The 18,074-nt window shown below is 35.3% G+C and overlaps 1 protein-coding gene across 1 annotated transcript in view; it reads left to right on the top strand.

Moving 5' to 3' along the window:
* LOC122788965 (disintegrin and metalloproteinase domain-containing protein 9-like) overlaps positions 1-17,817 on the top strand; it is a 1,117,261-nt gene extending 1,099,444 nt beyond the window's left edge. Inside the window, exons 22-23 of the mRNA XM_044056033.1 lie at positions 6,622-6,660; positions 15,786-17,817. Of these exons, the coding sequence (XP_043911968.1) occupies positions 6,622-6,660; positions 15,786-15,897 (151 nt within the window). The 3' untranslated portion in view covers positions 15,898-17,817. The remainder of the gene's footprint in view (positions 1-6,621; positions 6,661-15,785) is intronic.
* Positions 17,818-18,074: the final 257 nt, after the last annotated feature.

Below are 18,074 nucleotides of genomic sequence, written 5' to 3'. Positions count from 1 at the left end.
GAGTGCTTGTGTGATATGGCAGATCCTATGCCCTGACAAGCAACTAACTGTGACCCTCTCCTTATCCAGCCCAGTGAGACAGACATCAGTGTGTCTCACAACAGATTCTCCTATGACCAAAATATTGAGTTGTGGGGTGTTATGCCTTATGGGCTTGGCTGTTGAGACAAACTGAGAAGTGTTTTTTATGTGTTGTGGTGGGCATTGTCTTGTTTGTGTGTATGTAGAGTTTCTGCGGACTGCGTCTAAGAGGCCTGTGAGGTCAGGGTAAGTTAGATGTCAGCACCTCCTCATATGTGGATCTATGTGTATGGTCCTTTGTAATGCAGTGAGTGTTGTGTGTGTGTCACTGGAAACCTGTTTTTTGTATCTGTATGTAAGAGTCTAGCCTCCAGTGATGCTGTGACTACATCTCTCACATACTATATTTGTCTGTTCCAGAATTAAGTGGTTGTCAGCGTACATAAGAAAATTGCTACATTGCCTCAGGAAGCCCATGTCCATCAAGCAAGATGTAGAAATAACAGGAAAATGCTTAGCCATGGTTGCAGGTTATAATGTGTACTTTACAAGGGAAAGGAGTGGAGGGTGTTTGCAACCGGATAAGGGATGGGTGCTTACTTGGTATTATCTAGAGCTAACTAATCAAGAGATGCTGCCCAATGCCCAAACCAGATGCTCTTAGAGCAGCAATAGTCCTGGGTGCTGTAATAATGTAATGTAATGTAGACCTAAACAGTCCTAACTAAATAGGGCAATACAGTTCAACGTGCAAACTAGTGGCTCTATGAGTAGAACTGGTCTGGGGTAAAATTCTGAGGTAGTTTTTTGTAGGGAAAGTGAAACTTCTGGTGATTGCATGTATATACACAGTGCCACTAACCACCGCTGCATGAAGAGCAGCTTTGTGCAAATGCAAGACTTATATATGAGCAGAAAAAAGCAAGTTTTGCACTAGCTATGCCCTAACACCAATCAGGTATGCACATAGTAAGCTTTCCACTAGCAATTACCAGCTCAAATTGGTGAAATCAGCCCTCTTCTGCCACAACAGTGCAAACTTTGACCCTCTTAATGTAAAATGACTGGTTTGGAACCCAGGTGTTTACCGAACCACAAACAGATTTGCAAAAGTACTGAAAACACCAGATACAGTGTATTTCAATGCAAAACAGCAGCTCTTACAGCAGTTAGAACATGCAACTTAAAACGCTAAACAAGTGCAGGAAAACAATAAATAGCAGAAATGTTTCACAGTATAATGAATAGAAGAAATGCAAATGCAAAATGATACTTAATTTCATTTTTTCTTGCCAAAGATGGCTCCATATGTAAGCAAAATCTCTCAAAGTCTCTGGCGTCATTGTCAAATGATGAGTAGCTCTGAGTAAATGTTCCTCTGACTTATCTATGTTAGTATATGCAGCATGAATCATAGTATTTGCACCCCTAATGCCATACATCTGGGTCACATGCCCTGCAATAGGGCAGTCCATTTGCAGACACAGGCCTACCTTGCTGAACATATCTGTTGCTCCACACATATATTCAGAGGCATGACCAGTGCTATAAATATTACAAACAGAACAGTATGGCATGGTTTGTACAATGTATGTGGGTAGATGCAGGAGGGCAATACTGGTACCACTTATGTGCATTCACTAAGGTGTACCATCAGGGTAACCACTAGCTGTGCACAGATGCCATACGCATTATGTATACTGCCATCACTATTGGAACTCAGTGTTACAACACTGAATAGCCATAGGCTGCTATAATGTGTGTCCTGCCACTGAACCTCTGCAGATAGAAAGACTATATTGCTGTCTCACTCACTGTACTATAATCATATTTACCTTGGTAATCTCTGCTCCACCAATGAGCAAGAATGACAATGTTATATTCACTGTGGATTTTGCTCCTGACTTTCTGCGGAATGTAGAATCTCCAGATATCCCACTGTTTTAGCATATAAAGGCTGGTTCTGAATTGTTTTCTTATTTTGTGGCCATTAAAGCATAGCAAGAAACTTTGCATCCATACATTTACAATGTTGTAAAACATTTTTATAAAAAAGAAACATTAAATTACAAAATGTAAATCCAAAACAAAGTAATTAAGCTTAATATTGCTTATGAAAATAAAAACTATACATCTAAAAATATTTATTGTTATTTCTATGAACCATGGGCCTGTGTGTGCCCTTATGTTATCCTTGTAACCTTGATGACAGATTATATTTAGCCATTCATCTTTTTTGTTGTCTTCTTATCCCTAGGCCTCCAACATCTAGGCATTCCAAGTGCACATTTATTTTATTTATTTATAATATTTGTTAACTGGAGTACAACACTGATCCCACTGGACCAGTTTCAATCTCAGTCCAGATATGTGGACTATTCCATTCCTTTTATGGCCTGCAATGTATTATCTAGTTGATTCTTCAAGTCCATAGATGATAAACCCTCATTTTTGTACAACATACATAAAATCTATGCAAAAAAACATTTATTTTATTTTCACTGACTGGAAATTGCATACGTGGTATGACCTTGTGTTGCTTAATGCTGTCTTGTTCTGCTTTTAAATTCCCAACTCTAGCATGACTTCCATCTCATTTCATTATATTCTTCCAAATTATCTACAGTTTCCTCCCCTTTCTGGATGTCTGTGCTGCAAACATTTCCATTACACAAATGAATATGAAAATATCACAGAGCAATGCATAACTGAGCACATATTTTAATAAAGAGTTTGTTTTGCAACCTCTCCTTGCTTAAATTTGCTTTTAAGACTGGCTTTCCATTTTCTTTTTCCCCCACACTTCCTTTTACATTCCACAACCATCATGTTATTGGTCTCCTGATAATTCCTTGAGCTCATTTACATGCCCCAGTTCCTGGTCTTTTAGAGTTTTCAGATCACAGAGTTGTTCACAATTTCTACTTGCAGAATTAAAGAAGTACCTTATTCCAATATTTATTTATTTTTTCTCCCCTCTTTCTTGTAGCATGTTCTTTTGAGCCAACTCCTTTCTGCAATCCCCACTGCACTCAATTCCTTTTTCCAATGTCCTGGTCACACGTTTCCATTTGATAAATCAGTCATCATCAAATTCACCCATCTGGTCAAAATCTCCAGACTCCCTCAAACTCCTATTTTTGGTTTAACCTCTTCAACTATCCACTTACTTCTGATCAGTCCTTGTATTGACTTATGGCCATTTCTTCATGATTAACTAGTTTCCCTTTACCACACATTAACTCTAATCTTCATCATTCTTTGCACTCCTTCTGTCGATCGTTTCCACTCTCTTTCTGTTCAGATGTGTTGCTCCCTTTATCAGTTGCCTCCTCCTTTCCTTCTTTGATGTTATTGACTGTGAAATTATTTTTTTTTTGTTTGCAAATCCTGTTCCTTTTCATTCTCTTAACCTTCTGTACTCCAAACCTTCCTTCCTTCAGTCCTCTGCCTTTCAATCATTTTACCCTAGACCTACAAAAAAAAAATTGGCGTTCTGCACTGCATTTAATTTTGATCTGCTTACTTGCTAGACCACTACTAACAGTTACAAGACATGCCACCAAGACCAATTTTCACCTTTGGTCTTTAAAAATGGCATAACTGAGTCAAACTACCCCTTTGTTCCTTCTTCTGTGAAGCTCTGCTGAAAAATCTAATAAAATGTTTCCACGCCCCCAAAAGTCAGACTTTAAAACCTTTTGGCATATTCCAAAACTGATTTCTTGGTTGCAACTGAACAGAAATGATATAGTGCATGCCAAGATCAGCTGGTCTCTCTACCCGACCAGCCAACCATTTGTGTTCAGTTTCCAAGGTCATTTTTCCTTGACATTTGACTCCCTCTCATACTATCTTCCCACAGATTTTCTCAAGCTGCTCTTTGGAACATTTTCTAGAATCCCTGCACACTGTAAATTTACATGACTGAATATGTTTTCGCACTGTCCATCTTTATTTTCAGAAAAATTATCTCCGTGTGTCCTTTATTTGTCTTTGTATTACATCACTTTTATTATGGCCCTCTCTTTTTCATTTTCTGGTCCACTGCACTCCTGTTTTTGCCCTTGTAACCAAGCCTATAATACTCAGTTCTTGTGTACCACAACCACCATTATTCCAATAAACTTAAGTTTATCACTCTCCCATCCTGCACTTCTGCTGTTTAACATAACTTCATGTCTTATTTTCCCTCCTGCACCACACATTACTAAACACTTCAAGTGAAAAAATGAAACACTATAAAATTCTATTTTTTTTAAATGAAACACTATACAATTGTAATTTTCTTTTGTTAACCAGGTAAGCCCAATGGACACAACTGTCCTTTTTCAGAGATGAGCCAGGAGCACTGCCTGGTTAATTGACTTGCTGAGTCACACAGTTGGCAAATGGAGGAAAGAATCAAACACTATACCCTTGGTTATAGGAAGCAGCTGATTAACAGTTCAGAGCCTTAATCCTCTGTGTTAGCTGCACATTCACCAGCTGTAGTGGTCTGCTACACAGTCCGCAAGAGTTTTTAAATAGTACTACTGTAAAGTAGACAGTTCACCTGGTTTACCTTGCTAAGCCGAGAATCTTGAAAGGAAAAAGTTTGCTAATATAAATATAAATCATCCAGAAAATAACCTTCATTTGTCTGCCCATCTCTAGTTATCAATGCACATTGGACCACAGGCAATCTAACATACTCTCCATCCTGCTCTTGCTCTGCTTTTCAAGACAGAGTAGTATGACTTTAGGATAGCATGCACTATATGCTGTAAAATTCTGTTTATATGCATGTGAGTTTCACACAGATATCGTTGGAATAGGCTTTTACTAGGTAGAAGCCAATGAGTAATCATTTAAAAACAATTTAAGGCTCGATGAAGTTATAGGTCAATCTCTGAAAATGATTAGGAAGCATGAATCCATACATCTGCCAACTCTGGTTATGCTAGCTAACCTAGCTGAGGGTGACCAGACTTTAGAGAATGGTTGAGAGGAAAATGGCTGAACATCATTCTTTGATCCTCACTAAAGAAGGATATAATGGAGGGATATAAACTATACTGCATCCATGCTGCCATCACAGGAATCAATGTTTGCAGTGATTGCAGGTAACAACACAGTAACCATATGACTGTGATTCTGTTTGGTTGTATCGTTGTACAAAACAAAGACTAAAATCAAATTGGGGGTAATTCTTCAACAGTAAGTTTGTCTGGTGGTCATTTCACTTAGTATCACTTAAAGGACTCTGGTAGAGTGTTTCAAATCTGCTTTGGGGATCAAGCTGCCATCTCTTCAACAAGGATTATTGTTGATTTTGTATACCCCCCCCCCACCAATATATAAGTAGCTAAGATGAGAGCTGAAGAAAGTATTTATAATAAATAAGGAAAATAATTAACAGATCTGAGGCAGAGCAGTCCTGTCACCTTTATGGATGACATAAGCCAACAATTAAAGTGAACAGGCAGACTGAATACAGGAAATAAACATTTGCAGAAAGTTGGTAATATCAGTTTAAAGAAACTTTGTACAATAACTATGCCCCACCTTGTCAGATGAGCTGTGTTCTTTGGTCAACAAAGCAGCTGCAAGATCTTAATAATTATCATGCTGAAGTAAGGTGCCAGCTGAAACATGCAGTGATCTGTACATTCAAGATTTATTACTTTTATTTTATAGGATTCATGAAAATCTAGTACTCTATCCTCATCAGGTACATGTCCTTGTTTCAAGAAGAATTTTTTTATACAGCATGAAGTAAACTGAATATATTTTACTTCAGTTTAATATTTAGTAATCATATTTAATATTATGTTTCAATACTGTAATATTTTATTATGAGCATGCGCAGTACAGGAAAGGACAGTTTTAGATAATGTTATCCCCCTACAGACGGTCTCTACCTACACATAAATTATGCCTTTTTTAATTAACTTGCATTTTATGCACCATTTTACTCTGGGCATTTTACATTTATGGTTCTGATAATAACTAGTTGTAGTTAAAGTGCTGAATTGTTCAAATGAATATGTAAATAGTATCATGTGGTTTGGCTGGAGGCATGTGCAATGAAGCAGTTTCCTTTAGACCTCACATTTGGAATGGCTGTAACAGTGGCAGCCCCTGTTGTGTGCCTAATATAAGCATAATTTTTGCTCCATTTGTTTGACCTGTGATAACCTGGTTTGAAGGATAGTGGTATGAGTGAGTGGGAGGTTTGCTGTTTTTAACTGTTTTGATCTGCGGGTGTGATTTGATTTTACTGTGTTCTACAGTCATTTTTTTATGTATTTTTTTATTTACAGTTTAAAATTTTAAGTATAAAAATATTCTTTTTTGTATACAGATTTGCATTAAAATTGTCTTGGATGTGGAATAACAGGGTTAGGATTTGTTAATGCAAGTCAGAGTTTGTGTGCGTATTAAGCATATCTCCAGCAGGACTAAGATTATGCAAAATAAATACATATGTCATATATCATTATTGGATTCAAAAGGTTGGTTGTAAGTGTACGTGTAACTGACAGAAATTTGGGGATTGGGCTCAAACTGTGGAAATTAAAAAAAGTAAATTAAGTATACTTCTTTTTTATTTTTCAGAATTGACCAGATAATGACAGCTCATGAACAATACCTAAAGTAAGTGCCATTCCTGAAATTACTGCATCAGAAAAAAGAATACATAATCTTATTCACGCTCTTTATGCAATATCTGACATTATCAGCTTATCTAATATGGATGGCTAGTGGCCTTCCAGTTGTGGAAACTATGCTGAAATCGAAATGTATGAGTCAATATGCCTACCATATGTGTAACAGAAACAGTGCAGGGGGCCATTCTTTTCACTGAATTATTTTCAAATAAAAATATGCAGTTACAGAACTATCGTATTGCAAGTCATAAGCATCCATATTTTAGTTTTCTAAATTATATTTAGTACATTTCATAAGTAGCTGTAACTCTGAGTTTCATATTTGTATACTTGATTCTCCCTTATACCTACTGCTAGTTATTATACAGGTGCAATCTTTCTTGAAATTGTCAGCCATCCACTCTATTTGCACTTTGGCCGCCAAACATATAGCAGTAATATGCAGTATGTCTGTATCTTTATCAGCCAGTATGGAAAGCCAAGTCACCATAAAAGAGTAGAATCCTTTCACATAAGTTTCTTATACCAAATTATTCAATATATGAGTTGAAGCTGAGGGAGTCACTAAGTTTAGATTAATTATTTATCAATCATATACCTCACTAAAGAGACTAAAATTCATTTTTAATTTCTGATTATGTTCTGATAACTTGTCAGTCACTTCCAATGTTTTTAGATTCACATATTGTTTTACATTTCCAATCAAATCTTATCTCTATACCTAATTTACAGATGTAATTCGCTGTTGACTAATATATTATGAGTTCCCCATTTTGTAGATATCGGCTTCAGGGTCCCTGCTACACTTCTTATAAATATGCTGACTTGAGGAAACACAGTTTAAAATGAAGTTGTGATCTCCCAAGTTTAATTCACCACAAAAGTATTTCACTATTTCCATGACTATCTCAAACGAGATCAGGATACTCATCCTACGGCATCTTGGCCAAAGGAGCACTATACTTCTAAAAGTAAGGCAGATGAAGAAGCTCTTTAATGTTTTTTCCTCATTTTCCCAAGGTGAGGCAACCCTGAAGTTGATTTGAATAAGTTCTGGGTTATGAAATACAGCCTTTCTGCCTCAGGGCTGTGTAGGCATTGCACCTCACAGAAACATGATTTTGGCTTTTTGTTATTGGCCTTCTTGATTGATCCAATTTGCTATTAGCCAAGCAGCTTATAACATTTCCCAGCATATTAATAATTTTGGACAGCCCAGCATCACAGGAGTCATATCCAGATTTACTAGCCCACAGTCTCTTTAATATCTTATCTCTAATTGATCTCTCTACTGCAGTCGGTTTGTTTCTTTCTTTCTTTCTTTGTTTACTGAGGTAGAGCACTGATAAATGTTACCAGTTACAGGTTCACCACAGGTTGCAGAGTATGACACAAGAGGAATACAAATGGTAAACAATGCGAATTAAAGATATGCATCATGGCAACAGAATATACAATATATGCATAGTACATGCTCATTACAAATGTCATAAAGAGACAGCAAATTTAAAATTAAAAAAAATAACAAGCTGTTGTATATGAACACAACTGGAGAAGTAATAGCATTTACACTGACAATACCCACTATGTAAAATAAAGTTGGAAGCTGCTGAATTGGCAAGTTATGTAGTAGTACCATATACATAAATAGGGTTGATTAATGCAGTATAGAGTGACGTCACAAGACTAACCACCATAATGGGACTGCAGATTTACAGTTTTAGTTACGTTATATGACGTACATCATGGCACTTGCATCTGCCTTGAAATGGAATTGTTTGAATTGGGGTCTGAATTTAAGGAGGAGGACATACCCTTTAATCTTGAAAGAAAGGATTGCCACAATCAGGGAACAAATACAAAAAAAACTGGGATCAGAATAGTAGAGCTTAGTTGGGGGTGTTGGAGTATTGTGCCTGATATGGACTGGATTTTGAAATATTGGCAGGAGGGCATTTATTAGAAACCTAGCGGAGAGTGAAGCATGTGTGTCCTGATGGAGTATTCTAAAGGGCAGTGAGCCCAAGGTTTGTTCTCTCTGCCGCGGGAAGCCATTTGGCTTTATTAAATGTGAGGCAGTGATATTCCTGATGTGGAGAGTTGGTTATGAAACAGCATATATTGTTAGAGGTAGTTTGCAGTATTCTGATATTTTTGTTGGAGGCTGTGGCAAATAATGTTAAACTGTATTCTACCTGAGCAAATAAGATGTTTTTACCTGTGGCTGTTTTGATTATAATTTAGAGAAATCACAAAAAAAACAGTTGAACTTCCACCACCCATCAAGAAACAGAATAAGGACACTATTATTTGAGCGCTTTCATTCTTCTTTTTACTAAATTGTAACAGAACTTTGTGAAGAATTTCCATTACAATCTGATAAAAGAAGAATGAAACTGCTCAAATAATAGTGTCTTTATTCTATTCCTTGACTGGTGGTGGCAGTTCAATCGGGTTTTTGTGTGGTGTTTGGATTATTCTTTACCTTGGTTTCAGGTGTGCTCATCTATACGTTAGAGAAATTCTAAAATTTTGGGGACCTAAAAGTTGATCTTTTATAAAATTTATTTTTTAATGGTTTTGAAACTTAAGGATTTGATCAAGTCAGATGTGAAGGCATCTGAAGGAAGTGGATGTTTCAATGTTTTGGTTGCCTAGATCTCTGATTTAGAGGATGTTAGGATTTTTATAGATTTTTGTTTGCGCTGAAAATCATAATTTTAAGTTTTTTTAGGGCTGAGTATGATTTTGTTTTGGAGGACAGAAATTAGTTTAGTTAAAGAAGGTTTGTGTGAGGTTGAGTTTATAAAGTAAAAGTTATAGGTTGGGTAAATCAAATGTTAACTTGTTAACAAAGACAGAGAAATGAAAGCAAGCACTGATAATATTGATACAGCAGATGTTAAGTTGATTTAGATAAGAGGGAGGAGTTAATTTGTATTCTGAAGAATCTGTAAGTGAAGAAGTCTTGGAAACATCTGTATGCTAATGACTAATACTGGTATCAGTCATGTGAGATAATAGAGTGGAGTGATCAACCATTTTGAAGGATCAGGTTAGGTTAATGAAGAGGGCACTGACAAATGGCTTCTATCCATGTTGGTAAGTATGTCATCTGCCAGGATCTAGGAGTGCTTCCATATTACTGCTATATGACCAGAATTAATGCTGTTTATGGGAGAGAAATTATTTTCAAAGTGTCTGGTAAGTTGATTACTTATGAATTTTTCAAGACTTTTGCCTGGAGTAAGGAGTATAGAAAGTGATCTGAAAGGAGCAGGTGAATGGGTTTAGGTTCCTTTGGAAATGGTCTGGCCAGTACAGACTTCCAGATTGTGGGCATGGGGTTATGTGACATAGAGATTACAGATGTGGAGAAGAGAGATGACAATACAGTCTTTACAGTGATACAGAAACCAGCCCCACCTTTTCTTCCTTAACCATTTCCTTAGTTTTCCCAATATCAAAATGCAATCTTAATTTCTGTAATAAATAATTTGCTAACCAAATATGCCATAGTATCCCAACAAAAAATGTATCTATCAAAGACATACATCAATAGGCCAAGACCTACAGTAATATCCATACAGAATCATATCTAAAATGACAGGAAAAAGAAAATCAACATTATAAGAAGACAAAAGTATTTGACAAAATAACTGATTTCTGGAACAGTTTAAAAAATATCTGAAAGGGTTTCTTCAACATTGCAAATATGATTCAAATATTGATCTCTAACCTTGTATTTTATCTCTCCATTAACGGGAAATTTCCCTAATAACAGTCTCCAGAAAAAAGTCTAATTCCTTAATATTTGGATCTGAAAGGGTTTCTTCAACATTGCAAATATGATTCAAATGCTGATCTCTAACCTTGTATTTTATCTCTCCCTTAATGGGAAATTTCCCTAATAACAGTGTCCAGAAAAAAGTCTGATTTCTTTAAAATTTGGAAACTTATGTTTTCTATGGTTAATACTTTGTAAAATATGAGGGGAAATATTTTCCCATGGGCAATATAAATCTAGCTACTGCAATTTTCTGGACCTAATAGATAAACAGTAAGTTTCCAACTAAGCATTTTATAAGCACAATGGCACAGTCTCCTACATTTATCTATAAACACACTCTCTCAAATATTATCACATTTTTCCATAGCAATTTACTAAGCAAATCTACTGTGTCATGTTGTATCCTAAGATGAATCCAGTATAAATGCAAAGAGGCGACTAGACAATAAGGTTTATTAGACCTAACCTGCAGTCTTCTTTTTTACAAAAAAAAATAAATAAATAAATAACATTTCTCTTATAGGGTATAATCAATTCCTCCCAAAAAAAATGAAAAAAAAAGATGGTAAAAAGTATCTTCTTTTTCTTTTTTGGAAAATGAAAAACTTGCCATATATAACATAATTTTTCTCCGATAATAAAAACAAAAACATTAAAAAAATACAACTTGAAATACTACCAGGTATCCAAAATCTTTTGTATGTCAATAAGAATTCAGTACCACTGAGTCAGAAATGTCTGCTCCCTACCTAAAGTTATTCCTAAAATAGTAATGTGATCACGCACAAACTGGATTTCATGAAAGATTACGTAAAACTAAAACCAATGCAAGTTTACATATTAAGGAACAATCCCACTTTCCATAATATAGTTTTAGCTTCCTAAAGGGTAATATCAATGTAATATTCCAAGTTAAGTATAAGATTAAGATCTTCAGCAACAGAAAACACTAGCAAGCATCCTTACAAGAGCTAGAACATTCTTCCACAACAGTTTTCATCACCATGTTAAAAAACATGCCACACAATGGGCAGCCTTGTTTGACATATTGACACATTTTAAGTTTATTTCCAAAGTTACCATTTATTAAAGGCCTAAACTAGGAATTTTCAAAATACTGCATAGAAATGCAAAAATTAAGTAACAATAGCATAAGATTTCAGTGTATCCCAGAAACTTCTATGTAAAATCATTTCAAATGCTTTCTGATATCATATGAAATAAACAGGCCTTTCTTAGTATGAGTTATACTGTCAATGGTTTCATGTAATACTACTAACATTTCCCTATTTAGTCTCCCTTAAACTCCAAAGCATCTACATGAAATGTATTTAAGAAAACATGACTTAGTTTAACTTGTAGTATTTTACAGAAAATGTTATAGTCTGTGTTTCTTAATGTAATGGTCCTCCAGTTTTGATTATCTTCTTTCTGGCCTTTCTTTTTAAATATAAATCTTATAATACTCTCACGCACAGACATGTTAGTTATACCTATATCTAATCATTCATTAAAACATTAAGAAAAACAAGTTTTATCTGTCAGAAATATTTTTATAGAACTCGTAGGTAGTGTCATCTATACTGATCGATAAATCAGCAGAAAGACCACACAAAACAGAATCTAATTCTGACAAAGATATGCAGACATCTTATGCCTTAATGTCTTCTGCAGAAATGTGAGAGACATTCCATTGTGTTATATCAGTGTTGTAGGGGAAACAAAGTTTGAATGCAAGTCTCCACTATCTGCATTATTTTAGATTAGGTTGTGATCCAGTATTAAGCAAGCCAAGCATTAATTCAGAATCTTTTTTTAACTTCTTATTAAAAAGGCAGCTACTTCTTGTTTCGATCCCAAAAAAGAATATCTACTCTACCAGCTTGTTTCTATAACTCTCTCACTTTCTAGGCAAACATTAGAGTCTACAGACTGTAAGGAAGCCTCATAAATCTTCCAAATAGAAAAATACGTATTCTTTTTTTTTTTTTTTTTTTTTTTACTGAGAAGCTGTTTTTCTACAGAACAAAATACAGTTTTATGTTTTGCTTTATAGAGTTGACCACTATGACCAATTTCCATTAAAGTCAAAAAAGTATCTACTTGTTCCCATAACATATGCATCATATCTTTCCAGCCTATTGTTCTTTCTACCCACCTATTTAAATGTTTAATACCTTTACCTGTTAAACTAGATACATTGTTAAAAGCTCAAAACCATGCCATATGATGAGTTATATTTATATGAATAAGAACAGAAGAAATTAAAGAGAATATGTTTATCTGTATAAGAAAAATAATGAATCTTTGTGGATCATCTACCTCTGTTGATAAATTGTTCCTATGCAAGGTCCTAAAATAAGATTGTTAGAGTCCAATATCTCATGCAGCAACTTTATATCTGCATTTTTGTCAGCTGTCATATTGCACCTCTAATCTCCTATAACAATAATGAGACAGTTAACACTTATAAATGTTGAAATACACAAAATGCATCTTCCCTAGATTTTATTCTCGTAGGAGCATAAACAATAAATCTAAAAGTCTCCGTCCATATCACAAATAAGAATTCATCCTGAAATAACGATTAATACAACTAATAAAGAAATAATGGATTTAAGCAAAATAGCATAAATCTCTTCCAAAGCTCAAAAAAAGTTTACATCCCTAAACAACCTCAGTCTTTTTTTGTAAATCTGTAAGTAGTCTTATATCAATTAAACAGATAAAATCAGCCCTTGCCTGTATAAAAAATGTAAAATATGTAATCTGTGACATTCATTCGTCAATGTGTTCTCACTTAAAACTGCTAATAACAAGCCTATCCTTTTGCTTTCTGAACAGAATGTTTATTATTCCCTAATCTCAGCTTTCTTTTATGTACCCTCTTACCAAAAGTGGTACATCTTCATCCATTTCCTCATTTCCAGAACTTCGTATATCATAACTTCTATAACCCCCCCCCCCCCTTCTTCATGTATGGACTCTACTGTTGTTTGTAAGTGTATTCAAAATCACTATCAGGCAGCTGTTCTATATCTAACACATAAAATGTATTACAAGTAGTAACATAAACATTTTCTTGCACAGCCTTGATATGTGTTGATAAAACCTTATCTTCAGGAGACTCCTCAGCCCCTGATATACTGTTTTTATGTTTATCATCCTGCATAACTTGCTTAGTATCCTCCACTTCTTTTGTAAGTAACTTGTGATAGTCAGAAAAAATGTCCAAGACTTTTACATTCCCTACAAGAAGTAACCCAATTAGAAGCATAATGACCTAGAGCACCACACTGACTTCAATGTTGCGTATAACAATTTTGAATCAGATGTGATTAGGAACCACAAAAAAAAATCAAGTTTTAGGCTGATGTCTGTAGCACACATATACACTATGATTAATAATAGAAATGACACTGGGAATATGCTTACTTTATCATGCTGCTTTGAGAGCAAAACCCACAGTTCACATGACCTATTCCACAATCCTCTATTATCATACATTTTCTTAATATCAAAAACACGAAGTGAAGTGAGAAATACCTCCTAATAAAATTATCATTAATGTCCACAGTTGTAAAGTCAAGAATCAGTTTTCTTTTACAATTCATATTCAGGGCTGACTGTGCTCATGGCTGACACAAACTTTTCAAATCAACATGTCGTAGAAATCAACTTGCAGTCTCAACAGTCTCAAAGGTGATATCACAAAAGTGTCCTTCCCCACATGTAAAAATGCACAAATGTGTTTCATTGTAAATCCCAAAAGAACAACAATAAAGTCTCAAATAGCATACAGATCAATAACAATGTCTTTAGTAGCTGAAATATGTACCAGGGGTAATGGATTTGTTTTTGTATTGCTCCTAACATTTCAGTCTGCGACCTCCTCACAATAGTATCATATGTAACACTACAAACATCCTTTGTTGGTATTTGCAGTACACGATCGGATCCTTGGACTGCCTCTAACATAACTTCCTTTACCATAGGAAAGACTGTTTCTTCAAGATTAAATTTATCCATTATTTGACTTCAAAAAGCCAGATTCTTGATCTCCAGTTCTTCAACACTGATCATATTTACAAGAAATTCATATGGTAAGCCGTTAGATGCCACTGTAGTAACTTCCACAGTTTTCAGCAACAGAAACCATAGCCACTCCATCGTAATCCTGCTGCATTGTGCAACCATCCTCCAGTTCACTGCAACACTTCTTGCTGTAAAGAGAAGAGTTCCCTGGTACCCTAGTCCAATGTCTCCTAGTCAGTATAAATAAACCTTGTGTCTCCCTGAAAAGAAGCCACTGACCTAGTGGGAGTAACCTGGTCAACAAAGTGTAAATAAATATATAGAATATATAGTGCAAGCCAATACAACCACACACACACACACACACACACACACACACACACACACACACACACACACATTACTGCCACTTTGATATTTCACACCTCAGATGGCTGATTATGATCAAAAGAATGAACACGTAAGTAAACAATATTAACTGTATAAGAAAAGATGCATATAGTCATCCTACAAACTGACTGGCAGCAGCACCATTGAATAGGACAGGACAGGGCAAGTTAGTTGGTCAATAAAGATGATGAGATCACAACAGACTAGCAGATTATTATTTAATTTGAAAAAACATATTAAATAAAACACATTTCCACATGTTTGCACCTTTCTCTTTCTGAGTGATGTCTCCTTTCACTTTTGTTTCTCAGGCTGCCTCAAGTGTCAATCACCTGAGGCAGCCTGAGACAATGTGAAACAGCTGCTGCCTGCTTCTTCTAACAGTCCAATCAGCCACCACATAGGTGCCAGTTTCTACCCTTTTGAAACTGCCAGAGGAAGGGTAATAAGGAGTAACTGCCTTATTGGTTACAGAGGGGCGAGTATGCCTAAATGCTGGACTGTGAGCAATCCCAACTCCACACTTACTCAGTATACTATGACAGAGTTCTGACCCCATAATTGGAAAAGTGAGTATTTGAGAAAAAATAAAAATAAAAAGCAAACAAAATATTTTAAAAGTCATTTGCAGAGGCTGCACCTCAGCAGCCTAGTACAATGAGTTAGCCTTAGTAGTGTCAGGGATAAAAGAAAATGTTGCACGTGTGGGATGTGCGTGCTTGTGGTGTGTCTGTGTGCTGTGTCGTGTGTGTGTGTGTATGTGTGTGTGTGTGTGTGTGTGTGTGTGTGTGTGTGTGTGTGTGTGTGTGTGTGTGTGTGTGTGTGTGTGTGTAGTGTGTGTATGTAGTGTTTCTATAAACAAAAATATTTACATTTTGTTTTAAAATTTTTTGCAGTACTGACATTCCAGGAAATGCTCCCCCAGTGCCTACAAGACCGAATAATCCTTTGCCTAGTAACAGACCACCTGTTCCAGAAAGACCTTACTTTGGGATACCAGACGTATGAATGATTTACATGAAAAGAATAAAAAGTATGCAAAATGATATGCACAGCAGTGCTTCATCTGCACACCACAGCTGGATACATAAAATCTAGTTTAATAAATTACTTAAATGATAATACATTTTCTCTGGTATGCATTTGAAATGCTTCTGATTCTTAACATGTTCTGTGGAGATTGCTAGAATTATTTGCTGCAGTTTTGCTACATATTTGTACCTCCCTTAATATGTTATTTTTCTTTATTTTATTTTAATGCTTTTTACATCCCTGTTATTGATGCAGAGGTATGCCATGAAATCTGTGTATGCTTCCTATGTAAGTGATACGCTTTGGGTTCTGTTTTAACAGCTGTGTACTTACTGTAGTTAGCATCATGTGGGTCAAAAAGTATTTATGGTTATTTCTAACAACAGAGCTGGTTCAAGTCAGACTCCAGCTTTACAAAAGTTTTTAGAAATGCTTAAAATATTACCTTCACATGGTTTGGGATTTTCCTTATGGTCCTCAAGGCAAGAATCCCTAGCTTTTGGTTAATATCACCACCATCATCTAATAGACAGACAGTATTTGTACACAATATACATGCAGCCTTAACTCTTGTTATATCTTCTTCCCTGTCCCACAACTTCTCCGTACCAAGTAACACCAGAGTGCATTTATACTAATGCAGGGTAACACATAATGACTCCATATTCATGCTGCAGCATTCCAGTAACTATTTGTGCAGTTAAGGAAACTGCACTGTACAACATAAATTACTTATAGGGAAATGCTGTATATTCCATGACCTTTAAAGAACACTTTTAAACTTCAGCATAAATGATAAATAATGTATCTGTGTTGTTACATTTTACTTAAAAGAACTTTTATTTCAAGTCTATTGTTTATTTTCTAGATATCTGGCACATGTTGGTAATACAACCAAAACATGCGCATAGCATGTTTAGAATTTCTTCTGCCTTTCTTTTATACTTTACAGTACCTTAATTTATGGCATTGCATAAATGTTCACCTTTAATAAAATAATTGTCACACTTAATACAGCAAAACTGTAGTAATCAGATGAAAGAGCAATTTCAAAGGTCTCTGAAATGACTGTTTTATTGACAGTATTTGGTAGCCATACTATTGAAATGATTAAAGCAAACAGGTTAAAATACAATGCTAAAATCGAGTGTATTTCCACTTTAAAATTATTTTAGATGTTTGTTATGTAAGGGCTATTATTCTTTTAACTTATTCCTATGACACAAAAGAAAAAATAGCTACTGTATGCAAAAAGCACGCAAGCTAAGTTATTGTACCCAATTTGCTTCCCTCCACAGTCATTTGACAAAGAAACCTTCTTTATATAATTATACATGATAAATGCTCCGTGCATTGCAGTGGCACACTACGGATCTTATGTTTGCAAATATGACTTACTGAACATGATCTTTTTAACTGATGGCCACTTTTGCTTAGTCAATGAAAACTGTGTGGTTGTCGTTTAATCAAGTCTAACTTCCTTAAATGGTAACCATCTGCTTTTTTTTTTTTAATTTGTCCTGAAATTATGCCACATGACTAGAATTACAAGTATGTTAGTGGCTTTTACTTAGGTTTAAAGTGTAGTCAGTTTTGAGTATGAGTAAAATAACTTCACCTGTCTGGTGTAATAAAAGTGTAGTAAGTGAGGTGCTATCAGAAACTGAATAATATCTAGCTATAAATTAGACCACTGACTCATTATATAAAGCACATTCCACTAATTTCCTCAACAGGAAATACTCAAAGATGTTTTCCATTATTTGGTATCTAAATAGTTCCTTTGTCTTCCTTGTTTGATTGCATCCCTGCTTCAACTCGTTTGCCATGATTTTGTTTCAAAGAAGATAATCAATGCTTCAGAGTGTCTTTGTCATCTTATAAAAGGCTGCAATCTTCTTTAAGCTGACAGGCTAACTCGCTTCAATTGTTGCAGAGTTCCACTGTGGTGGATGCCATCTGCTAGTCAAATATGTACAAGGCTGACATTATGTATCATAAAGTTTCTCATCAATATATGATAGAATGCAGTGCCAAACTTTTTGAACTATGGAAATACTTAGATGTCTGGTTCATTGACAAATTGTTCATAACATGAAAAGAATAAGCAAGGTAGTTTGCTTTTCCACTTTAGCCCCATGTGTAAGTAACGA

The sequence above is a fragment of the Protopterus annectens genome, chromosome 14.part0, assembly GCF_019279795.1.
Source record: "Protopterus annectens isolate FY-2018-M chromosome 14.part0, PAN1.0, whole genome shotgun sequence".
Classification (NCBI taxonomy): Eukaryota; Metazoa; Chordata; order Ceratodontiformes; family Protopteridae; genus Protopterus; species Protopterus annectens.
The sequence above is the reverse complement of the archived record's forward strand: the minus strand, read 5'-3'. Positions and strand labels throughout refer to the sequence as shown.